At 33.0% G+C, this 26,550-nt stretch overlaps 1 protein-coding gene across 5 annotated transcripts in view; it reads left to right on the forward strand.

Annotated features, from left to right (window-relative positions):
* The window catches only part of Usp7 (Ubiquitin-specific protease 7), a 780,393-nt gene that overhangs the window by 359,492 nt on the left and 394,351 nt on the right, over positions 1-26,550 (forward strand). For all 5 annotated transcript variants that reach the window (XM_089595056.1, XM_089595060.1, XM_089595061.1 and 2 more), the window contains one exon: positions 2,706-2,877. In XM_089595056.1, the coding sequence (XP_089451182.1) occupies positions 2,706-2,877 (172 nt within the window). The remainder of the gene's footprint in view (positions 1-2,705; positions 2,878-26,550) is intronic.

A 26,550-nucleotide genomic window follows, 5' to 3' on the forward strand; every position in this document is an offset into this window, starting at 1 on the left:
ATCGCAAATCTGTTGTGCCAACCTTTGCTAACGTTGTTGGTTCGATGGGCCCAGGTTCAAGCTGCTTCATGTTGGTTTCACGTATTCATCGGATACCATGGCGAAACGGCATTTCTTTACCCTCGTGCCGGCTGCCCGAACACATAGTTTTCGCCAAAGCAGTCCATGAGCGGCTGAAGCTCTTCTGGCGCACCATCTCGAAGCAACTCGAAGGCATCTCGTACGTCATCATGTAGCACAAAGGCTAAAGAGCATCATATGCGTGTATGTCTTAAGGTCGCCATAAACGAGGTCATTATTCGCTTCTTACAAGCCTTCGACTTCAATACGGTGATAGACTAATTGACCAAGATGAACGAAGCAGCACGAAATAGCAGCTTTAGGAAAGACTACAGCACAGGTATTAATGATGGCTTTTTCTAAGTCTGTCATGATTCGCAGTGGTTGGCAATCAATTTAATACTCACAAGTCACGCTTTCAGCACTGCAGTATATTGCACGGATTCCTTCGATGAGAGTAGAGCGTACACAAAAATTCAAAGCAACTTCCTCCCGACGAAGTTCGTCGTCACAATTTATCGCATTTTTTTTTACCACTCCAAGGATAGTAAAAACTTGTGTAAAGATGTTTGAAGACACCTATAAATATATTAAATTAAAATAAGTATATATTATTCGTACTTTAAGCTCAGCTTTAGCACCCTGAATGTTCCGTCCAAAAACCAAGTGTAACTTCGCGATATAAGCTCCAAGTTTCTTCGTGTGCTAAAAACTAAAATTTTTGCCTTATCATCTAAGGAGTAATGAATGAGGAATGTTTTTCCAACGAGAGTGTTTCGATATCGCTCAGGAACTTCATCAAAGTTGGATAGTGATGTAGGATTAGGAGGTAAATTTTTTGTCGCTGTCGTCTTATAGTTTTTTTTAAAATTCTTCTCGCTCTGGTAGTTGACAGAGAACTTATTATGATAGTTGAAGTAATTCACGACTTAAAATTTGCGTGGAATACTCCTCTTGGTGTTCCTCGGCCATTCTCTTTAATTTAAAACATATTGATTCTATATAATAGGTGACGCACTAACTTTCTATATTAATTCACTAACCTCGTCTTGGCGTGTTTAGCTTCGCATTATTCTTAGTCGGGTACATGCTGATGCTTTGCTCGAGCTTTAAGAATTACGACAGGTTTACCAGAAGCAGTATCTGCGGTGACAATTCTCACTGTATACTTTTTTTTGGAGTCTCACACATTCCCAGTAACATTTTCCATTCGCCCGTTTTGATTGCTTATAAATCTAGGCACTATATGTTAATTTCGTACCAAGAATAATCGGTTCTTCGGTTATCATAAACAAAAATATTTAAACGTATGTTTACGTTAGAAACTACTATAAAATGTGTACATTAAAACAATTTGTATACGTAGAAATAAGTAAATTTTTTTTTTCTACGGGTTACCGTGACAGCCTATTCGCCTAGTCGCTGGGGCCACCCACTCACCACCTATGTGTAGGGGTGTATTGCCGTACCCATTTCCAAAGTCTTCAATGATATCATACCTAATCATATCATAAACACAGTGTAAGTATCTCTGGTGAAACACCTTGCCAGTTAAGCTGACACTCGCTGCACCAATGGTGCATCGGATCCACTCGCCACAGTGTAGCCCTTCCCCGGAGAAGACTCCGTATTTCAGAACATCCACTCCTCGCCGGTTAAGCCAGTGCTCTCTGCCGGAGCATCGAATCCAGGCTAATTAGCAACCCTGGAGAAGCCCCATCATTCAGGGACTACTCCTCGCCAGTAAAATCGGCGATCCCTGCGTGATATTTGGCATTGGATCCGCTTATCCCTACCTATATTCCTAACACTGTTTTATATTCACTAAGGCCTAAAAATCTGTGGGGTGAGGAAAAAAATCGTGGAATTACTCTGAAAGAAAATGCACAGAAACACCCACCCCGAAACAGCCAGGATTGCATAGGAACTTTTTCTGGTGAGAACAGTTTTTGAAAAAATCTGCATTCACCAGAAATCGAACCTACGGCCCCTAGGACGTTTAATCAGTACTAAGCATGCTCATCACTGAGCCAACACTGCTCCTGAAAAAAGTAAATATTATTAGCATGGTTGCTATAGAAGCAGGAACGTTGAACGTTCCATAAAACATATTTATAAGACATTCGGGAGAAAGGTATTTGGGAAAGGTGCTGTTTGGAAAATTAAGTTCGGTAAAAAGGCGTTCAGAATAAAGTTATTCAGAAAATTAGTCATTCGGTATTTTAAGTATTCGGGAAAACGACCGGAAATCTTTTGGATAATTCAATCTAATAATCTATTGGAAATATAAAATAAAATTTTTGATAAGTTCTCCACAGTGTACATTTAGACTCAGTGTAAGAACTTGATTTGGTATTTAAAATACAAATGTAATGAAAATTTTAAATAACTACAGTCTGAGTTGGTTTTGAATATGATAAAAAGAAAAACAGATTCATATTTTAGGATAATTTAATGTAAAAATTTTGTCAGCAGCTCAATATTTTTTTTTACAAAAAAATCTATACTTCTCTTCTACTTACGCATTATTTAAATAATATTTTCCTGTAGTTAAAGTGTACTACTGAATAAGCAAAAAATAATACAATGTCATGATTATTTTACAAGTCATTTCTTATAATTTTTATATATTCAATTATTTCCAGTTACTCGATAAATTGGAAAGTAAAATGAAAGGAACTTGCGTTGAAGGTACTGTACCCAAACTATTCGAAGGTAAAATGGTATCATTCATAAATTGTAAGAAAATTAACTATACCTCAAGAAGAGTAGAAACATTCTATGATATTCAATTAAATATTAAAGGAAAGAAAAATAGTAAGTGGCTCTTCTTTATTAATACTTTTTAATGTCATGTCTTTACTTACATTTTGATATGTACACCATTAATATTTACATTTCCAATGCTACTCTACTATGAACGTTAAAAAACACTTTTAGCTAATCCTTTCAATATTCTTCAGTACAAATTTTACAGGTTCGCGAGTGAAAATGGATATTTAGATTATAAACTGCTCCATTAATAAGAAAAGCAAAGTTACTGATTGAGCATGAATGTCAGGCTGCATGATGTCAGTGAAGGTGAAAGTGGAAATGGGTGAAAAAAACATTATTTTCTACTGTAAATATGCGAAACTGAGTTTTTGAATACGGAATGTGAAATATAGTACTACTTAACTGATAGTACGTAAAAAAATACTAACAACAAATATACACAGCTAATCACTAGTATTATTACACTTTCTAAACGTGTTTAAAAACAATCAATCATACTAATTTCTCTCATTAAATTTAATGCTAGCTAGGCTGTACTCAAAATGATAACTGCACCCTATAAATATTACCCCAGTAGATGGATGATGAAGTTATCTGTTGTCCGAGGCAAACTTTGCAAGAGTCCCGCACGAAACACTCGCATTCTTGAAAAAAAGGGTGATTACAGGAAAAAAAGGAACAAGGATGGTGAAGTTTAGGGATATAAGATACGTAAACTTGCATGCAAATGCATAAACATTAAATTTTAATACAATACTCTGTTATACTTTGATTTACTTAAATTTAACATGTAACCGTATAATATTTGATACATCACAAAAATACATCAAAGTTACTGCCATGTATATACTATATATTTATAAGCGTTGACAGTAGCTACATTTTATATTGAAAGTACATTTTTGTAACGTACAGTTTAAGAAATTTATAGTTAAATGAAACTACAATACCTTTTTGACTATAAACTCTACATTTTTTTGCCTCAAAGCTTTGTAAAAAGCCCTTTGGCCCGCACACCTCTCTAACTGCGTATACACCTAACTATCGCCAGCAACCAAGTCCAATATTTAATACATCACAAAAATACAAAGTTACTGCTGTCATTATACAACATGTTTATTAGCATTGGCAGTAGATACGTTGTCTCATGAAAGTATATTTTTGTAACATGCAGTTTAAGAAATTTATTCACCAATTCTATCACATAATGTGTACTGTGTTTTACTAGAGCAAAGTTTACTTGTTAGATGAGTCAGAAGTTGATTACAAAATTTTTTCAAAAAATTTTCTAAGTGTGCTACCTGACGCTTTATTGAATTGAAAATTTTTGTCTTATATAATTATTGTTAGAGATTATTATATCTCTGTAAATTTGAAATATGAATATAATAGGAAATTTTAGTGAATATTGTTTTGAGATTATCTGATAAACTGCTACTAATATACAATCATATTAGTTTGCAAAATGTACATGGATCAAATAAGTAATATTTATAAAATTTTGTTGAGAAGATTTTGAGAATTTTTGGTACCGAATTAATACTGTCATCGATTTTTGTTCTCGTTTCTATTGTCCAAAAACTTCTCAGTATAATATGCAAGGGGTTCTATTTTACAACTGTAGAGTGTGTGATTAACCTGCTGCATTAAATAAAGAATATGATCATTGGTTGCAGTCTTTTCATTTTATCACTACAAAATAAATACCTACTTACACTAAAAAAAAATATATATATATTTCAGCAACGTAACAGTACTGAATTTTCAACACTGTTCCTGAAGAAATTTTATAGATCAGACCAGATGGTTTAGATTAGTATTTAATGTAATAAAAAATTTTTTGCTTACGTCACTGTTCTAGGAAAAGTCATATAATTAAATATTTACAACTGTAGTTATCTATGTCTGTATTATTAATAAATAAATTAACTTCATTAACTAATTTTTATTCAGTTAAATACAAGACTAGATGACAACAAGTAGTCTGTTCGTTACTTAAAAGAGACTAGATAATTATAAAAAAATTCTTTAATTTTAATGGCATCTTATATGTTACGCAATCTGTAGTTAACGATTACGTCAATTTTGACTTGATAGCCTTACATGGTATAATAACAAATACAAACGTTGAATTATGTTGAAAGTCCTGAACACGATCCTGCTTAGTAGTGAGGTTAAGATTTACACGTTAGCCAGTTCGTTGAAGGTGATAAGGTCTGTTGAGGCGCCACGGTATTAAGTAGCTCTCAATATTTTGAGTCAACCATGCTTTATGGAAGCAAATTGCAGGTTATGTGAGAAAGACGACGTTGACAATTGTACAGGTGATTGACTACTTGGTGATTTTTAAAATGGCCGGAAAGCCGCCTGCAGCAAGTATAAGTACAAGAAATAATACAAATGCAAAATTAAAGGAACAGACTCTATTAAATTTTACAAAAAAAAATCAAGAGAATAAAGAATTAAACGATAAGATGAGCACGTTGGAAAGGAAGTTGGACAGCATGATTAGTAGTCTAGAAAGAAGAGAAGAAGATTGGAAAGAGGTAAAACAGATGTGGATAAAAGAAAGGCAACAGTGGATAGAAGAAAAAAAGGCGTTAGAAGAAAGAATAAGCAAGTTGTAATGGGAAACAGAAAAAGCTGAGAGAGAGAAAAGGAGACCGAACATTGTTATTAAAGGAGCAAATATTGAAGGAGAGAATCTGGAGAAGAAGGTCGAAGAATATATTGAACAAAAGATAAAAGTAAAAGTCAAGATAAAGAAGGCTAAAGAGATAAGTGTAAACACTGGGCAAAATGTGAGGAAGTTAGTGGTAGTACGGCTGGCAAGTAAAAAAATAAAAGAAGAAGTAATGAGAAATAAAAAACATCTGGAGAGAGGAGTTTACATAGAAAGCGATCTAATAGAGAGAGAAAGAGAGATCCAAAGAATTTTTTTAAACAAGTCAAAGGAGCAGAGGAACAAAGGAAAAAGTACGAAAGTTGGATATATGAAAATTTTAATCGATGGTAAATGGCTTAGATTTGATGAAAGGAAAGGAGATTTTGCAGAGGAAAGAAGAAAGAGCCATGAATGAGGAGAACAAGAAGATGTAGAGGAGGAGGGAGTGAGAAGAAGAAATGTTGGTGTTTGTGCGTGGAACATTGCGGGAGTGCTAAATAAGGACAGTGAAGTGTCGAAGTATTTAAGTGAATTTGATGTGATAATGTTAGTAGAGACATGGTTGGAACAGGACAAGTGGGCTAATGTAGAAAGTGAGTTGTCAAAAAGTTATGAGTGAAAGTGTATAGCAGTGACTAGAGAGCATGAAAAAGGTAGAGCGAAAGAAGGAGTAATATTAGGAATAAGCAAAAAATTGGAGAGTAGAAATCATGAAGTATAGAGCGATAATATAGTAATGCAGGAGATTAAACACAGAAATCAGAAGTGGAAGATCATAGGAGTATATAGTCAAAATGTAGCAGAGACGATGGAAATTATAAAGAAAAAAGTAAAAACGAAGGAAAGTGGATGCGTACTTATACTAGGAGATTGGAATGCAAGAACTGGGAGAGAAGGAAGTTGGATTAATAAAAGTGATAGTGAAAGTGATAGTGACGACAAGGACGTAAGGTTAAGAAAGTCGAAAGACAAAAAGATCAACGAGGAAGGAAGAAGACTAATAAAAGAAATAACAGAAGATGGATGGTGTATAGTAAATGGGCAAAAAGGAGAAGAAGGAGAATTCACATAAGTTGGTAGCAGAGGAGAGTTGGTAATAGATTACGCAATAGGATGTCAAGAAGCGTTAGATCAGATTAAGGAAATAACGATAGGACAAAGAACGGAATCAGATCATATGCCGTTAGAAGTATACCTAGAAAAGGAAGTAGAGGTAGGAATTGTAGGGAAAGAAGAGAGAACAAAGGCAAGGAGGGATTGGACTCAAGAATTGATTGATCAGTATGGAGAAAGGTGTAAAAACTGGGAGCGGAAGAGAAAAGAGGTTGAAGAAAGATGGAGTGAATTGAAAGAAAAAATAAAAAGTGCAGTACCTAAGGTGGAAAAAGAGTGTAAAGTGTGGAAGATGGGGGATAAAAAATGGCGCGATAAAGAATGGAAGGAGAAGAAGAAGGATTTAAGAAGAATAATGAAAAGGTGGAGAAAAAACAAAATGGAAAGAAGTTATTACATAGATAAAAAAAGAGAGTATAGGAACTGGTGTGAGGCAAAAAGGAAAAGGTTTGAAAGATTAGAAGAAGAAAAGATAAAAAATGCAACATCGGAAGGCGAAGTGTGGAAATATATCAACAAGTGCAGGAAAAAACGAAGGAGAGAAATATCTAAAAAGTTCACAGTAGAAGAGTGGAGAAGGTTTTTTATGGAAAAGTAAGATGAGAAGAATGAGGAAGGAGTTGTGAGAGAAGAGACAAGAAAGGAAGAGGCAAGAACAAATGCAGAGGATCAGGAAGAAATGAGCAAGAAAGAGTTCGAGAGGCAGATAGCCAGATTATAAGTAGGAAAAGCACTAAGAGAAGACAAGCTGGAAAATGAAGTATGGAAGTACATGCCGGGAGAAGTGGATGCAGCCCTTTGGGAATTGCTGAAAAAAGTATGGGAAAAAGGAAAATTACCGGATCAGTGGAGGCAAGGTACGATTTGTTTGATTCACAAAAAAGGTGATAAAGATATGTTAGAAAATTATAAAGGAGTTACATTGACATGTACAACATATAAGATTTATGCGAGTATGTTAAATGAGATGTCAAAAAAGGAAATCGAAGATAAATTATCAGAAAGCCAGTTTGGTTTTAGAGAAAAGAGAGGAGTAATAGAAGCTATATACGCATTGAAACACATTGTTGATGAAAAATTAAGCATAGAAAGAGGAAAATTATTTTTACATGTTTTATTGATTTAAAGAAAGCATTTGATCAAGAGGATAGGAAAGTTTTCAAGGAAACATTAACAGAAATGGAAGTGAGTGAAAAGCTAAGAAATAGGATTATGGATATTTATAAAGAAACGAGAAATGTAGTTAAAGTTGGAGAAGAGGAATCCAAGGAATTTTAAACAGAGAAAGGTGTGAGGCAAGGCTGCCCACTGAGCCCGACGCTGTTTAATGTGTACTTAGCGGATCTGGAGCAGGAATTAAAGAAAGTGCAGGTGGGAGGATGCAGAGTTGGTAATGAAAAAGTATGGAGTCTATCTTACGCGGATGATATAGTATTAATAGCAGATAGAGAAGAAGAACTGAAAGAGATGTTAAAAAGATGCAAAAAGTACCCAAATAAAAAGAAGATGATTTTAAGTGAGAAAAAAACTAAAATTTTAGTGTTCGAAAAAAGAAAGAGGAATGATAAAAGGTGGAAGTGGGGGAGTAAGGAATTAAAGGAAGTAAAAGAAATAAGATATTTAGGATATATACTACAGAAAAATGGGAGAAACGATAGGCATATAGAAGAAAGGAAAAGGTAAGCAGTGATAGCTATGAAAAATGCATGGAGCATAGGAGAAAGAATATTTAAGAATAGCTATGAAAGAAGAAGAAAATGATTTACAGCCCCAGCAGAAAGTATAGCGCTATTTGGTGCGGAAGTGTGGGGCTGGGAAAAAGAAGAAAGACTGGAAAGTGTACAAAGAAGATATATGAAATGGATATAAGGATTAGACAGGAACACACCAAATTATATAGTGGAGGAGGAGTGTAGATTAGAAAGGATGAGTAGGAAAGCGTTAAGGATAGCGTTAAAGTTTGAAGAGAAAATTAGAGAGTCAGACATAAAATTAATAAAAGAATGCATAACAGAAAGGAACAAGGACAAGGAAAGAGAGAGAATAGGAAAGGAATCAAAAAAGAGAGCTGAATTACTACGGGAAGAGAAAGTAAAAGAAACAAGATTTATGAAAGGAGTAGAATTTAGGGAGGGAGTAAGAGAAAAATCATAATGAACTAGGAAAGAAAAGAAAAAGAGAGGAGAATGAAAAAGATAGAGAATTCATGGTACAACAGAATATATAAAGGTATAAGATCAGACGCTGAACCAGAATGCTTGAAAAAGCATATCCTTTTAAGCATAATGGCATACATTAAAGCATAGAAAGTTAGTAGCAAGGTTTAGATGCGGAAATGAATGTAGAAGTAGAGAATACTGGAAAGGAGAGGAGGATAAGAACTGAGATTATGCAAGGAGGAAAAAGCAGATCATTGACACATGCTAAAGATTTGCGGAGATACGACAAATGAAGAAGAAATGGAAAAAATACTAAGCCATAATGCAAAAGAGATAGAAGTGCTAAGAAAAGTAATCAGAAAAAGGAAGGAGTCAGAAAAGAACTAAAAGATAAAAGAAAGTATGCAGAAAGGTAAGGTAGTAAAGAAAGAAAAATGATTAGTAGGACAAGAAAGAAAAGAGAAAAAGAAATGCAAGGAAGAATGAAGAATACAAGAAAATATATGGACAATTTAAAGAAAAGAGTTGTGAATTTTTGAAATTTTTAAAGTTAAGTAGTATTAGAAAATTTTTTTATTGAGTTAAATATGGGAAATTTTGATAATTTTGAGATTTAAGTTGAAAATTTTTGAATTTTTGATAGACATGTGTTAAATTTTGAATTTTGAGATTTGAGTTTTGTATATTTGGAATTGTAGTAATATTAAGTTTGTTTTATTTTTATATTATTTTATCAAAAGACAAAAGTAGAATATCAAGAATAGAGAATTAAAAAATTAATATATTATATAGCGTAGATTAAGTATGTATTAAATGTACAAAATGTTACGGAACCCCTCCAAACCCGTAAGGGACGGAGTATGAAATAAATAAATAAATAAATAAAAATAATCTAGATTTTTAACTCAGCAATCTAGACTAGGCTACAAAAAATTTCTTAGTATGTATCTCAAGCTTAACAAGAAACGAAACCAAAAGTGAACAGAAAAAATGGTAAAAAGTGGTCCAAAAAAATTGTGAAAATGGTGAAACCGGTTTTTTGCTTCTACCAGAAAAGCGGTACTTCGGACGGAAAAACGTTCTGTATGAAAAAGAGAATCGATTTAAGATAAACAAAATAAACTTTAGCAGGCCAAATCCGGCCTTGCCATTTTTCCGCATATTGCCAAATAGTGTCAATTTTGCCTTGTTTTTCGGTGGTTCGTAACTGGCGTTTTAATTAATGTTTTGACTTCAAATTTTAATAGAACGTGGATTTCGTGATTCTTAATAACCTAAATGTATAGTGATTCGAACAATTAAAAAATTTTTTTACAGTAATTTGTAAATTTTTTAATTGTTCCAATAGCTATAGATTGTTTAAATATTTTATTCGTCAGTAACATCATCTTTTGGTATGCTGTAGAAAATGTAATTATGCAGAGGCATCTTGAAATAGAATGAAAAATGAAACTCAATAGTGACATTGGTGCAAGCAAGCAGTGGAACATCCCATGTCATGTACTCAGTATTTATCACTTCGAAACACAGAGTTTCGTTCTAAAATTATAAAAAGTGAATGCTCTACGATCTTGAACATCGTGTGGCGTATAACTTACTTCTTTTAGAACAAGCTACCGTCGAAAAACTTAAATTACGCGTGCGATCTCCAAACAATCTTATGTAGTGCTCATCTTACAATATTTATTCGAACTACTAAATCTAAGAATGGGAACAATAAAAAATTTTAACATTCTTTACTGCGTATATCCATAAGAAAAATCGTACACAATTTTGACAGAAACTTGTACCTAATGTAACATCTGAAAGATTAGCAGTTTTTACCACCTATTACTGTATAATTATTGCACCACGACTATGCTCATGTCCATCGAGAGTAATTGGATTAAAGTCTGATTATCGTTCGGCTCCCTTACCTGACGTGTTTGTATTAAATGCAAGTGTATTAAAACTTCTTGCACATACCAATATTCGCCTTTTCTTTTTCATCCAGTGCTCTAGAGTAACTTCAAAGGTTGAAGAGTGAGTTTAAATACATCTTCTAAGTTAATGTAAGATCTAATTCAATTCAATAAAAAGAAGAGCTTGAGCAAACCATGCCACTCTAGACTCGCCTAAAAAGTAAATTAAACAGGAACAAGAGAGAAAGGACCGTTGACTTGCTTTCTCACATTAAAAGTAGCAGCCTAAGTATTATCATCGACTCAAGTACCCTTGTATAGGAGTATTTATCGTTACGGTCAACCTTGTAAAATGTTGCGACTGCGTGCGCGCAAGCAGTGGCTCACCAACGGTCATATAAGTAAGTTACGTTAAGAAAAACTATAACTTTTTAAAATACTGTAACTGTAAACTTGAAACCTTATAATTTACATTTTTTATAAAAATCGATCATTTCTGGTTTACTCAACTATTGGATCATCAGATAAAACATAACTTGTTGATTAAATTTATTTTCTTAATTCAAATATTTCAAGACTCAAAATCCTAACTGATGGAAATATAATTTTAGCTTTGATGAATAAATTGAATACCATGCAAAAATTAAATAGATAACATTTGTCAAAAACCTTTACAAGAACATGAGATAAAGAGACGAATAAAATATGCTACTACTAAATTAAATCAGATATAAATTCAAACTGTAGGTCAACACTACCTCGGCCTACAACACACTAATGCTACGGCTCACATACCATTCGTTGAAACCTATCACCACAACGCTGAGTCAATGATTTAAAAGAAAAATGTACTATAAGTAAGAGCAAATAAGACCTCTGGGTCAGTGGCTGATTTCTACCGAATGAAATTTTAGTGTAACTTGCCGATTCATCGATTAGATCTAAAAATATTACAGCAGCTCGTAAGACTCGTACCAATAATGCTTGTCCTCCATCTTTCATAAATGGATGCATGAAAGCTAGAGTCAGTTTTTTTAATAGACAGAAAAAAGATTTCCATGAATTTCGCATCCAAAATCTTCAAGAATGCGATATACGAGTTTCTTGTTCCTCGAATCTGTCAGTTTTAAACAGAAATGCGTTCCTTCCCGTTCCATATCTCCGACCTATGGAGATAACTCTCCGTAAGACCCTGTCCAAATATTGTACAGTATACGTGTTGCTTGTACAATTTCTGGGAATTTAACATATTATCAAGCTGGGAAAGGACTTAATAAATACGTTAGATATAAGTGTCATTGTCCATAAGATTGCATGTAGGTGCGGTCTGTGTTACATTGGCCAAAGTAAGAGACACTTTTGCGTGCGTTTACAAGCATAAAAACGTTACATAAAAACCGAAGATGATAGGTTGGCTGTGTACTGCCATTCTACACACTGTCCGCAGGGTTTCAAATTCAAGAGACAGTTGTCCTTGATTGAGAACCTAATAGATACAAACGTGAATTTTCTAGAATGACTTTTATAACTTTATTTTATATTTACATAGACAATAATATACACAAAAACTCAACAATTCTTTCCAAAATTTCTTGTACCAAATTAAAAAAAAAAGAAAAATTAAATTATAGGTTTTAATAGTACACTTTTATAGTTAAAACAACAAAAAATCTCATATTTTGTATAAGCTGTTAATATTCAATTCCACATATGGGTCATTCTTTTACAAACCGAACGGATTTTGCTAAAAATTAATCGTCACCTCTCTGATTCGGCTGAAAATTTTTTTCAGTTTCTATATTGAAAATAAGAGACATGTGTCCGTGGAATTTTTTTTTTTATCGCCTACTTTCGATTTTATAAGTTATAACAAATTTCGTAATAGTGGTTGGAGACTCATTTTAAATGTGTGTAGCTTCAAATCCTTAAGAGCTACAAAATTTTTACCGTTTTTAGTTTTGTAGCTAAAGAGTTGAACTTTAAGAAAGAAAATTGAAAAATTAAAATTATCAACAAATTATTGTTTTTATTAAAAATTTAATTGTTTTAATCGATTTTTAACAATTGCCTACAAAATAAATCGAGTTTTTATCATTATCATCATATTCTGCGTCAAATTTTACGTAAAAATCATGTTTCAAAAATAAGGAGAATTTTCAATTGTTATAGTTCATCATCATGAGTGATTTATTTTCCAATCTCATCTCCTGAATAATGAATAACGAATTTTCTCGGAAGAAAAAAAAAAATTATCCAACACTAGACAAAAAGATAATAATAACAAAGCTTGACGTAACATAAACTGTTTTTTAGTCTTCAAATTTTTTTTTTGCTACTTTGTTTTTTATTGTTTTATTAATTGTCTGTTTCCAAATTAAAAAGTAGATTTTTCATCTCTTTCATTTTTTAGAATTTAAAAATTTTGCGGGGAAACCTGCCTACAGTACGATCTATGATTCAAAGTATTACCCACGCTACTTGCGTACATTCCCCGTACTACAAGTTCGTTGGCTTTTGGATCAGTTTTGCGTTTATTTTGGTCTGCTACCAAGACATATTCTCACTCGATGTAATTTAAACTTAAATAAGTTTTACTTTGTAACAATGCCACGGAAAGAGGCACGTAAAATGCAAAATACTAGTCATCGATCAGACAGATGTTTCAATCCCTTTAATCTCAAACATCCAACAACAAACACTTCTGATTTGAGGACAGTGAATAAAAACCAACTTTTTAAACTGGACTTGTCAATTTCGTTAGATGCATTACAACAGAAATTTCGTTCTTCTTGCCGGTTAAAGTTATCAAAGTTGAATAAAGAAGATAAAAAAAAAGTGAAAATGAACTACCCGAACTAGTAGGTACAATATTTTGATGATTATATTGAGTTCAGACATACGTTACCTCTCGTAGAATTTTATATGGATGTTTTAGTCTAACTTTTTTTTAGACGCTACAAAAGAAGGATCCTTCAAGTAAAGAATCTGATATAAAAGTTGGGAGTAGTGACGGTACATCTGAATTTTTGGGAGATAATCCATCTTTGCAAAGTGAACGAGTGGACATCTTCAACAAAGGATTAAGCTGCTCAGGATCTTCGCTCATCAAAAAACAAAAACTATAGTCGGGAAGGTATTTGGAAGAAAAATCAAAACAAATATTGTCCGTAATCGATAAAAAAATTTCTAATTTGAGCCGAAATAATCCAGATGATCTTGAAGCAGATGACGACGAGTCCTCAATAATAAGTGCTTTGCAAAAAAGTTTCAATACTTTGGCGGACTGCGTTTATAAAATTAAAATTTTGACTTTCTTTCGATCGTGGTCTTATTTAAAAATTGAGGACACATTTCCTTCCGCAACTCGTCACATGATAGGCATAGCAAAAAATGTTGCGCGAGATAAGGGATTAATTGGAGATCCAAACCCGAAACAACATTTATCTCTAGATAATAGTGTTATCGATACAATTGTTAGCTTGTACTGGTCTGACGACTACGCTCAATGTTTCCCCCGGAAATAAAGATTACGTTTTGAGAAAAGTAGACGGCAAATCGGTACCTATTCAAAAAAGGCTAGTATTAAATAATTTAAAAGAACAGTATGAAATTTTTTTTTGTACGTATCCAACTATAAAATGTAGTTTCTGAAAGTTTGCTAGCTTAAGGCCAAAATATTGTGATGTGTCAGGTGCTTCTGGTACTCACTCTGTTTGTGTATGCCCTGTTCATAAAAGTGTTAGCTTATTGGTGAGTGGTGCCAATTTTAATCACTTTTTTCCGGTTTTGAGCTGTCTTTGATCAATGAGGATTTTTTGGATCGTATGGTATACAAAAACAAAACGACTGATTGATATTCAAATTCTTGTAAGAAGTTGAATTCTTCAAGAATGTAGGCGCGACGAATGTTAGTGAGCAACTGGAGAAAATTTTTTAAGAAAAATGGATTGAAATTGGTACCTACAAACAATAGGTTACGGTTGAAAGAACATTATTACAGACCCTTGTATCCTCAGTTGATGAATTTTTACAGAAGTTAAGTGAAGGTTTGCAAAAACTGTTTACTTAATTATATTTGGTTAACAAACAAAAATTTTCAAATGAGATGAAAAATTAACTGAGACAAAACGAGTGTATCGTTATTTGCGACTTCTCAGAAAATTATTCTTTCATGATTAAAAATTTGGTTCAGGGTATACATTGGAACAACGATCAGCAACCGTTCACCTATTTTCAATTTATTATAGGAATGACTTGGATGAATTTAAAATTTTAAGTTTTGTTTGCATTTCTAAATGCCTACATCACGACACTATTGCCATACATCTATATAAAAAGCAGTTGATTGAATTTATTAAAATAAATTTACCGTGTGTGAATAAAATAATATACAAGTCTGTCGGTGCGAGTGGACAGTATATAAAAAAAAAACTTCATTAATCTCACTCATCACTCTAAAGACTTAAAAACAGCAGCAGAGTGGCATTTTTTCTTCACTTCACATTAAAAGGGGCCATGTGACGGAATAGGCGGGACTGTAAAACGACTAGCTGCCAAAACAAGTCTTCAGAGAATTAACAATCCCAGTTGAACGAAGCGAGAACTTTCTGATTTGGTCACAGAATCAATATTACTTGTCGTTATTCCACAAATGATGATCACGAAGAAGAAAGAAAATTAGTGTTAGAGAGATTTTTGAGAGCAACAACGATTAAGGCAACGCTAAAATGTCATAGCATGGTTCCACTATCTCGTCAAGAATTTGAAGCAAGGCTGTTTTCTTGGCACGAAAAAACAAATATTGTGAAAATTTCCAAGTGACATTATTTTGTTATGAAACTGTGAAAAAAGTTTTACTTGTACATGAAAATTTTTTTACATTTATAAATAAATATTAGGCAATTATAATGTTCACTTGGTTTTTTATTATACATTTGTATTAATTTAATAAAATATGATTTCTTCAGTTATTATTGCTCATCTTTGTTGTACAAGTAGAAAATTACACTTAATAAACGATAAAATGGTGATTTCTCGCTTTTTTGCATGATTATACAAAATTTTGAGGTTATACAGACAAATAATAAGTATAAAAGTTGTAGATATTTTAATTATCTACAACTTTTACATGCAATTTTTTTTGATACGAGGTACAGATATCATTTTATACTCAAAAAACAGTTTTTTGTATTACTGCGTGCTACATAATTTAACTTTTTAACTATAACAACTAAAAATCTCCACATTTTAAAAACACGATTTTTACGTAAAATTTGACGCAGAATACAATGGTGATAATAAATCTCGATTTATTTTGGGGGTCAATGGTTAAAATCGATTAAAACAATTAAATTGTTATTTACAATATTAATTTGTTGATAATTTTAATTTTTTATTTTTATTTTTTAAAGTTAAACTCTTTAGCTACAAAGTGCTATTGATGAAAATTTTGTAGCTCTTAGGGATTTGGAGCTATACGTTGTTTAAAATGAGTCTCTAACCTCTATTATAAAATTTGTTATATTTTGTAAAATCGAAAACAGGTGATAAAAAAAATTCCTCGGACATGTATCTCTTGTTTTTCAATATAGAAATTGGAAAAAAATTTTCAGCCGAATCAGAGTGGTGAAGGTCTAAATCCGTTCGATTTGTAAAAGAATAACCCATGTATCTTCTACATCCTCGGTATAGGGTCTCTTTCAATTATCATTGTTTTGTCTGATGTACATTTAGTACGTGCACCGATCTCAACTCACCGCTTACTTTCTACATGTCTGTGCCGTCCTTGTATGACTTTTTTATAAAACATTCTTTTTATTTATTTTTTTATGATTATTATACAACTGAATTTGAAGAACATGACTACTGTTATAACTAAGTTATGTGAACGTAATATGTGGACAAGAATATAGTAGCCATAGGTGTCCTTATTACGTGTTGTCTTGGCACGGACATGGTGTATTAATATATTTAAGAGTATTTTTACAAAATGATGTTTTGCTTTTGTTAAACTTTTACTAAATTTTTGTTTGATTGTCATTGTAGATCTCTAATCCTGAAGAGGCTGTCAGCAGGACAGCGAAATATTGATTTGTGTAATTGATACTGTAAATAAATAGTCATGCTCCTTAATACCAAGTGTTGGTTCTCCACATTATTTATGATGCCAAAGCAGCAAGTAAAAGGAGTGCATAGACAAAAATTTAAATGTATTTATTTGTAGAACGAATCTACTAGTTTCGCCATTTACTGGAAAGTGCTGACGTAACAGCAGCCACGTTTATTATTAGAATTCTGTTTACAAGTGCAAACTAAATATTACTATGAGCTACCCACACTACGAGGAAGAGGGCGTGTCTTAAATCGGTGCGCGGTGGTTCGCCCATGCCTGCGTCGCCGCTGGTACTTTGCAAAAAAACAAAATTTTTCAATTTGTTCTTAAGATTCTTGGAAACACTGAGGTATACGAAAATTTAACAAGAGTTAGATTATTATTCATGAAGAAAAGGCATTTTAAATAATGGCTCTATGTGGTCTAACAACCGTTTTTTAGAAGGGCCTTTTATCGATTTATTTGACGGTTTGCAAAAAGTGTGTATCCAATCGTTTTAGAATCTTATTGGGTTATTAAGAGTCACAAAGCGCACGTTGTGTTTAAATTAAAAATTGTTCGAAATTTTCTGAAAAATGGCAAGGCCGATTGAGGCTCACCATGTCTAATTTTGTTCGTCTTGAAATTGCGCATTTTTTTTATGTCAATCCATGTCTTGATATTTACATTTAAAGTAAATAATTCAATTCCTAGAGATTATTTATCGAGAGCAAATGTGTCAGAATATTATTTTTAGCTGAAAACTACTGTTGTGTTTAAAAGTTGTCATATGTAGTTAGTGGAAAAAGTGCCATTTAACCGAGGCTACAAAATTAGTTTCGTAACCAAGGTTTCGATGACTCTCTTTTCTCGAATGCTACATCTAAATTACGGTGTTTTTTTAGTCTAACTACTGGATTTCCGTACTGTATAGATGTAAATTCATTTTTTTATGAGTAAATGACTGATGCAAATAACTTAATTTCACAAAATTTTTAGTGAAAAACGAGTATGTGTTAGCTTCTTATTTCTCAGCTACAAAAATATGTGATGTTAAAAATTGTTATACATTTAAATATCGTAATCATTTATGCTTATGGTAAAAAATGCTTGTGGTAATTAAGTATTCTGCATTAAATATATCAATAAATAAATTAATTTCTATCCATGCAGTACGTAAAACCAGTCCCTATGTTAAATAAATCAGTAATTTAAATGCAGTACTCAAAAAAGAGAAGTTACCAGGACTTTAGTAGCAAGATTGGTAACACGTTTCCCGGAAATTAAGAGATTAAGGTTTGAGGCCTGGAATTACTTACTGAACGGGGTAGCCTTTTTTTAGTTGCTACGTATAAAAATTTATTAACGTATTTGTTGTTTTCCCTGAAAAATAAGATGCTGAACAATACATGCTTTTGCTAAAAAAATTAAATTTAAATATTATCAAATGAATTTTCTCATCAAGAAATAAATTTACATCGATATTTTAGATTAATCTTGCGGCTGAAATAAAAAACGCCGTTACTTGAATGCAGCAATTAAGAGAAATTGATAACACTACGGTAAAGGAAACTGATAATACGCTTTCTTGGCAAAAAAGATCCAAGTTTAAGCCACGGTAAAGGCAACACTTTTTTTATGCGCTGCGTATCGCATTTTTAAATATGATAATTGTTTCGAGCCAAAGAATAAAATTCTTTGGCATACTCGTATTTGAAGAAAAAAGTTAAGTTTTTAAGTATTTTCTTAGTAATCTAGACCTAAAAGTCTGTAATTTAACTCAACAAGCTTCTCCGTATACTCTTCTTCACTTTATCACATACTGCTTTATAACAAATTGATATCATTGCTAAATGAGCTGTAATTCAAGGTAAAACTTATGAAAGGTGTCAGTGAAATCAACAATAAAAAAGTATTAGATTTGAGATGCTCCCTTTCATTTTTGATCGATCTTGCCATTAACTTTTAACGTGTAAAACAGCACAACTGATTTTTTCCATGTATAAAATATATGTAACACCTAAGTAACAGTGCCTTGTGTAACTTGTAGTTTCTTACCTTATCACATTTATGGTGGTGCTACTTACACGTAAAAAGAGAACTCATAAGTGTTTCAGGCAATAAAATCCTATTCGCTTTGTGGAAGTGCTGAAGTGCAAGTGCAGTAACATAACCTTGTTTGCATTGTGTCGAAGCAGAAAGAACTAAATTAGTCTGTAAAATGACGCGAGTATGATGAGAGTGACTATTTGTGACGGTTTCGTTGAGTCATGTGATCATGTGACTCACAGTATTTCATTCGTTGTCCAAAACTATTAAACTACAAACTGATACTTATCTTACTTATATGTAAAGCAAAGTCGCTAAAACCGTTGTTATCGCTAACCGCGAAAACTACTGAACCGATTTTGCTGAAATTTTGCACACTGATTCATGATACTTCCTAGATGGTTTTAGTATAGTTTTTATCTTAAAAAATTTAATAACAATAGCAATAAATTAGCTCAAAGTTTTGCAAAAATATGGCAGCTTTTCACTTTAGTTTAGTAAAATCCACTAGGCGGCGTTGACATAAAATCGAGGCTACCTGCAACAGAATATAATAAGTGTAGTTATAGTACGCCGGAGCGTCTCGATAGTGATGCAGTCGTGCTTCGGCAGTCTAACAAACTGCTTAAAGAATGCCGATAATAGTCTTGCAGCTGGATATCCCGGTTACGGACGACACTCTTCTGTAAGGGGGAAGGGACCTAGGTCTCCATTCACCCTGAATCTCAACGAGTGCGATAAAAAAAAAAGATCATTTCAACCGATGACGTCTCTGGCAAAATACAAGGAGACATATCTAGCCAGTGCACAATCTGCACCAACTCTTCAAAGTTGTTCGGCAGTCCCACCATCCCGCCTGGTGCAGTCAGAGAATTTTTGGCTACAAATGTAAGCCAGGGAAAACAGATCTGAGGGGCACGGGCAGCCACAATGGCTACCTTCTTAGTCGTCGCGTCCCCAACACGCTTACCCACATGTTGCCGTCTAACGATGAGCGGTTGGTTATCCGGGGAACGACCCGAAGACGAGATATTCTTTGGTCAGTGGCATACCTCCTTCCATCACAGTCTCCGTACATCGAGACTCCCCGGGTAAGAATTAAGCTACCCGTAGCCAGCTCTTCATTATCAGGAATAATAATAAAGAATACAATACAAATACAAATACAGAATACAAAGAATAAAGAATAGCTTGATAGTTTCACTACTGGCGCTTTTTAGGACCATTATAAGTATTTACGTTCCCTACTTAACCATAAATTTCATCGGTTCTTTTTAGGGGCCACCTAAGCGTAATCTACCTTGCCAACAAATACATTTTTACTACCATTTCCAGAAGCGATTCGTCGACTAAAAGACTATATTAACTAAAGACGGGCACTATTAAACCAAGTCAGCCATTCACTAGCAGACATCACCTGCGGAGTTGTTCTTCGCAAGGCTGGAAAACCCGGTGACCGATAACCCTATATTACCCTCTCGACTCTAAGCATTCAACCAGGAATCACTGATCCTCTCCAAGGTCTGCGCTGGGCAAACCTATAACAGCTATGAAGGAAAAAAAACTTGAGCCAACGGGACAGCCTCCACTGGACAAGTATCACTAACCAATCTCCCTATCTAAGATCACCAAAACAACTGAAGCTGCAAATAAAAAAGGTGCTTTAGACACCAACGTCTTCGACGTTATACTGGGAGACGTTGGGAAAGAGCACTACAACTAGCCCCAAAGCTTCGGACTTTGTAATTTTTCTCCTGATCAGTCTGAGTTTTCAACAGCAGGCCAGAGAAGATCACCCTGAGGTATCCAGGCAGTCACAATTGCTGTTAACTGCAGTCAAGAAAGAGTTAACTTAAGAAGCTCACCGGTCTTTTTTAGGGCCATCGGACGTTGAACTACCTTGCCAACAAATATATTCGAACCTATCAAAGTTGACAGAAAACAGCCTTTAGGGGTCACAAAAATTTTAAGCATGCCAAAAGTTGCAAGAGGGTGAATTTGAAGAAAAACTTTAAATGTATCAAATGAATACAATTTTTCTTAGGCGTCAAGAACCTACGCAGAAAATTTATCGAGATTGAAACCGCAGCGTCAAAATCGACATATAAAGAATCCATTACGTGACAGATCAGCTTTTCATTGTACCCTCACAGCAATCTCTGAAATCTTTAAGGATCCTACTTCAGATTTTTAAATAAGTAGAAAATGTATTTGTGTTTTTGTGGCAATTAAAATGTAGGGTTTCAGGTCTAGAACTTTTCTGCTCTGGTAATAAAGTTGTGAGATATGAGAAAAAAATTTTTGTTCAATATAAATTTATTAGGGGTGTAAAATCTTAACAGCTTTAAAAAATAGCCCTTTTCGTGAATTACACGGGAGAAACTGTAAATCAACAGCTTTTTATGGCCACTGATTACTTTATGGCATTAACAACGCACGGTACTTTTCAGCATCATTATTTTTCTGAATTTGTACACCTTATTATTTGACCAAATAAAGTATATGATTTCCGAAAAAAATTGTTTTTAATAAGAAGATTTTTGTTTTGAAATGTGTCAGGAATATGTATAAAATTTTTAACTGAAAACGTTTTACATTACACGTCAACACACTACGGTGTTTTATTTAGTTAGTCTTGGGTGAAGTTGAGTGGGGGGGCTACTAGTTTTTAATAAAGTAATTGCGCATAGTACCGTTAAGATAAATCTAATACATCTACGTTTAACAACCCAAATATGATAAAACTCTCAAAATTGCGTCGTCCACTGTGCATTGTGCTGGAAAAAGTCCTGAACTTACGTACTTTTCTCTCACCATGGGCTCTTCGATCACTTCCTGTTATCCCAACCTACTACTTGCACGAAGCGAATAGGCTCTTATACAAATTGTACTCATTGAAGTTGAAGTTGTTTATAGATATTGAGTAAAAAAGTAAATTCTGTTTTTCTTAACCAGGATCCAAAAAAAGTCACATAATAGTAACTGTTACAGAGCTTGCTCACAAATTCTCTGATGACACTAAAGCTAGGTTTGTATCATTACTGCTGCATATCTCTATTTTCTTAAAACTATTTGTCCTGATCTGTAAAGTTGCTTCAGAAGCAGTTATGAAAGTTGAGTAATGTTACGTTGCTAAAATAGTAATATATTTTTTATAGTGTAAGTTGGTATGGGTTAATTATACGTTTTATAGTAATAAAATAAAACCCCTTGCATAGTATACTAAGGACATTTTGGACAATAGAAACAACGAAAACAAGAATCGATGATAAAAATGATTTGGTTCCCAAGAGATCTCGAAACCTTCTAAATAAAGTTGTGTAAATCCTACTCATTTAATCTATTGACATTAAGGTCATATGGTAATATTAATAAATACGCAGTAGTTTGAATGTAATATAATAACTCGTTTATTAAAAGAAATTTTAGTGAAGTAATATCGTTGCGTACACGTGTGTAGTGCACACAAGCGTGACAAAATCTGAGCCGGTGATTCAAGCTCGATGGATAAGTAAGGGAGCGAGGCAACCGCTGTCGCTGCAGTCGCAATCATACCTATAGTTAGAGCGCCTCCTATCGACAAAACGCAAAGCACAGATAAGAACAAGTATGCAGATTAATACAATAAGTACTGTTGATTGAATAATACAACATGATCCATCTACATTTTTCAAATTAATATCATTGTATACGATTAGCAGTTCATTAGATAATTTTACAGCATTATCCACTAAAATATCAAATTACATTCGAATTTCAAATTTTTGGAGACCAAAAAATCTTTAGGAATAATGATTTTAGAAAAAATATATCAAATTCAGTAAAAAATCAGGTTGCACAGTTGAAAATTTTTTAAATAAATCCAGTAAATAACTTATGACTCATGTAACAAGTGATCTTATTTCTAGTAAAACACAGCGCACATTATAATGTAATAAAATAGGTGACTATAAATTTTTTAAATGACATATTACAAAAGCATTTCATGTTTTTTGAAAACTAAACTATAGAATTTTCTGGACAGATGGTCCTAGAGGATCGGGTAAATTTTATTTATGTTTTACTATTTTATTTATTATTTTATTTCTTAACGTAAGTTAACTTTGTCAATAGATTGAACTAGCATATGATCATGCTTGCTTTCAGAAGATACGAAAAGTCATGTGTCTTGTATACTTCTGTTAGACTCACGCAGTACAGAGATGGCTTTTTTAGACTTTAAAACCGATAAAAAAATGAAAAGACATTGATTTTATTATTTAAGATTGAGCTTTAATGATACAAAAAAAGCCTTAGGAACAATTTCAGAATTTTTTAGAATAAAAAAAATGGTTACATGAGAGACAGGGTGGCTCTTAAAATTAGGTATGTAAAATAACAGAAGAATGTCTTGTGCCAATTTTTACATAAATTTCATATTATAAATTGAGTTAAAAGATGGGATGGGAGAGTTCCGTCGATAAATATTGTTGGGTCTGATATATTTAGTGGTGGTGGTATATATTACAATTGATTCACGACAACCGGAGATGATGATGATGATGATGGTGGTGGTAAGAAAAATCCTTCTCGAGGGCTGGATGATAATGGTCAATCCCGCATTGTTAAGTCAAGCGGCCATGCAATAAAAAACTTTTTTTTTTTTTCTTTTTTTTTTCTTACCAGGTATTTAGGTAGAATGGCATCAGACACCTTCCAAAAGCTGAATTCCACTTCTTGTTTCGTATTCTCCAAACGCTCGAGAAAGTTTATTCCACTTTTCGTATTATATTCCTCAAATCTTGGAGAAAACGTTCCAATGTGTAATTTTGGGTTGTAGCAGTTTAGTTCGCGAATTCTTGCAGCTCCATACTAGATGATGATTCCAGTTACTACTTAAGCCTTAAAGAGCTATTGATGTATGAATATTTTATCCTCCAACCAGCTCCCTTATATATCCCTCGGAGCAGCAGAGTTAAGATGACAATAGTGTCTTACCCAATCATCAAGGGAGAAAAAGTATAAGACATTTATAATGCAGGTATGGACCTTAAAGGAGATAACATATGAGAAGGAGCGTTTTACATAGAAATTTTATAATTGTACACAAGTGTCTAAACCAAATAGTTATATATTTCTGAGCAAAATGGATAAACTGTATAACAGTCACGAGACTTATGCACACCCTAGAAGTTGAAATTATTGAAAAGGGAAAAAAGTAAAGTTTTATACTTCTAAGAAAAAATGGATCAACTATATAACAAGTATGAGACTTATATATACCCTAGAGGTTAAATTCATTGAAAAGGAAAAAAATATGTTACGAGTCTTTCTTCACTAAGTAGGGGAAAAGAACATCAGATCAGAGTGATTCATACATGACTTAAGTGTACTCAAGAGAGCAATCATCAAGCGAGACAACGTATGAGATAAGTATAATGCGGATGTGGACCCTTGAGGAGATAACATATATGTTTGCTGTATTTCTGTACACTCATATCTAAACAAGACAAGACTTGCTCTGGTTTTTTCCAAACAAAATTTTTTTCACTCATTTTATTGTAGCTTCACTGCATTTTTGCTAGTTGTCTCTCTTTGACAAAGATGCCACACACACGCTGCTATAAATGGAATTAAAATTGACTTTTTTATCATTTAAGTACGAAGGAGCTCGCAGTTAACAACATGGATCAAGTTTTCGAGAATTCTAAAAATGTCAATATTGTTGAACGTTCTGTCATTTTTTGTGATATAGTGCGACTTAAACATCAACGTTTACTGAATGGAGAAAATATTACTAGTATTCAAGATCTTATTGATAACTGCGAAACTTTGCTTGAAAGTTTTTCAGACTACAAAAAAAACTACAAAATTATCATCGCATGTCGAACGAAAGTTATGGAATGTTGAATATCTAATATCAACTTTTTTAGCAACGTTTTATAAAAAATCAGAAGTGAGCAGATCAGGTACTTCTACGTCTGTTACGCAAGACAATCAAAGTGTTACATGGGAAGAGATCAATAGCGCTTTTAAAAACCGTATTCGGACCGCTGTGACTATGAATAGTGAACATTTGGATATAGTTAAATTTCTTAAGTCTGCTGGAAAACAATTCGTTTTGAAAGTGCGAGAAATTATAAAAACACTAAATTCTTTAAAAATTAATATGATACTTAGGTTCAAACTTAATGTAAAACAATCACTTACTGTTAGTACAGAGGAATTTCAACAGCAAGATTCTGGTTAAAATTTCCGTGCTATATGAAATTTAGTAGTGAAAATTAATAAATATCACTCAATGAGTGGTAATTCATACATATAACTTCTTCATTCCATCATAAAAAAAAAGCTTGTATAAATGTAAAAAATACTAATCAAAAATGTTTCGTATGGGCAATTTTATCCACCCTTTACAGTATGCGTTATAATGTAAATCGAGTTTCTAATTACAAAAAATATGAGAATAGTTATGATTTTAGTGGAATCACCTTTCCAGTACAACCTAAGCAAGTACCAAAATTTGAAAAAATAATAATATTTCAGTTCATATTTTTTTTTAGAAAAAAGAAAAAATGAATATACCACTTTACCTCTTTACTTAACAGCAAAAAAAAACAAGATAAGCACATAAATTTACTTCTTATACAAAAATATTATCTTATGCATAGTGAGATGAAAAGCAAAAAAAACAAACGCAGGTATTAATGCAGAAAATGATAATTATTTGCACGAGGAGGTTGAAGAGGTAGAAGAAGAATCAGAAGGAGAAAAAGAGGATAATGCAGCAGAAGACGAAGAGAATGACTCAAGAGAAAATTTCATTATTGATTAGAATGAAGAAGGAGAATAAGATGATGAATCAGAGAAGAGTCAAGCTGGTGATCCTATTTGTATTGATAATGACGATGATGGAAATGATATATACCGTTATCATTACGTTTGGATTAAAGATTTATCTAGGCTTGTGAGTAGCTCTCTAAGTAAACACAATCATAAAAAATTTATCTGCGATCGCTGTCTACATTATTTTTCAACTTATGAAAAGGTAATATCTCATGCAGTTGAGTGTGTTTAAGTAAATAAATATAAAGTACCTTTACCGAGAAATAATGACAATGTATTCAAATTTGAAAATCACAAGATTCAAAATATGGTGCTATTGATTATTTATGGAGATTTTGAGTGCATGTTAAAACTAGAGCAAGTAGTGAACGTGCTATACAACACCATAAGCCCCTAAGTGTAGGATTTTATGTGAAGTGTAGTTTTGATGGTACTAAATTAAGATACATGTGTTATAGACAAACTTGTAAAGACAACGAAGATTCGGCTACTTGGTTTGTTAAAAAAAATTGTCGACATTGCCTTAAAATTACAAAACCTATATGACAATCCAGTACCTATGAGGCCAATAACTGATGAGGAAGATTTTGACTTTTTTAATGCTGATAGATGCCACATATGTGAAAAAACAATTAAGAATATTGAAAAAGTTCATGACCATTGTCATTTAACTGGAGTGTAAGTATCATGTATTTTTCTCTGAAGATAAAACTTTGTTACCAACTTAAATATAATTTTTCTATTCAGGTACAGAGGACCTGCTCGTAAACGATTGCTATCTAAAATATCAAGACTCCCGATCGATACCAATAGTATTTCATAATAATCTCAGTAACTACAATGTTCATTTATTTATAAAAGAACTCGTCAGTTGTTTTCTGGGTCGAGTAAACGTCATACCTGAAACAAATG

The sequence above is a fragment of the Copidosoma floridanum genome, unplaced genomic scaffold (genome assembly GCF_036245765.1).
Source record: "Copidosoma floridanum isolate Cflo_tuat_1 unplaced genomic scaffold, Cflo_Japanese_pri ptg000024l, whole genome shotgun sequence".
In the NCBI taxonomy this organism is placed as follows: Eukaryota; Metazoa; Arthropoda; class Insecta; order Hymenoptera; family Encyrtidae; genus Copidosoma; species Copidosoma floridanum.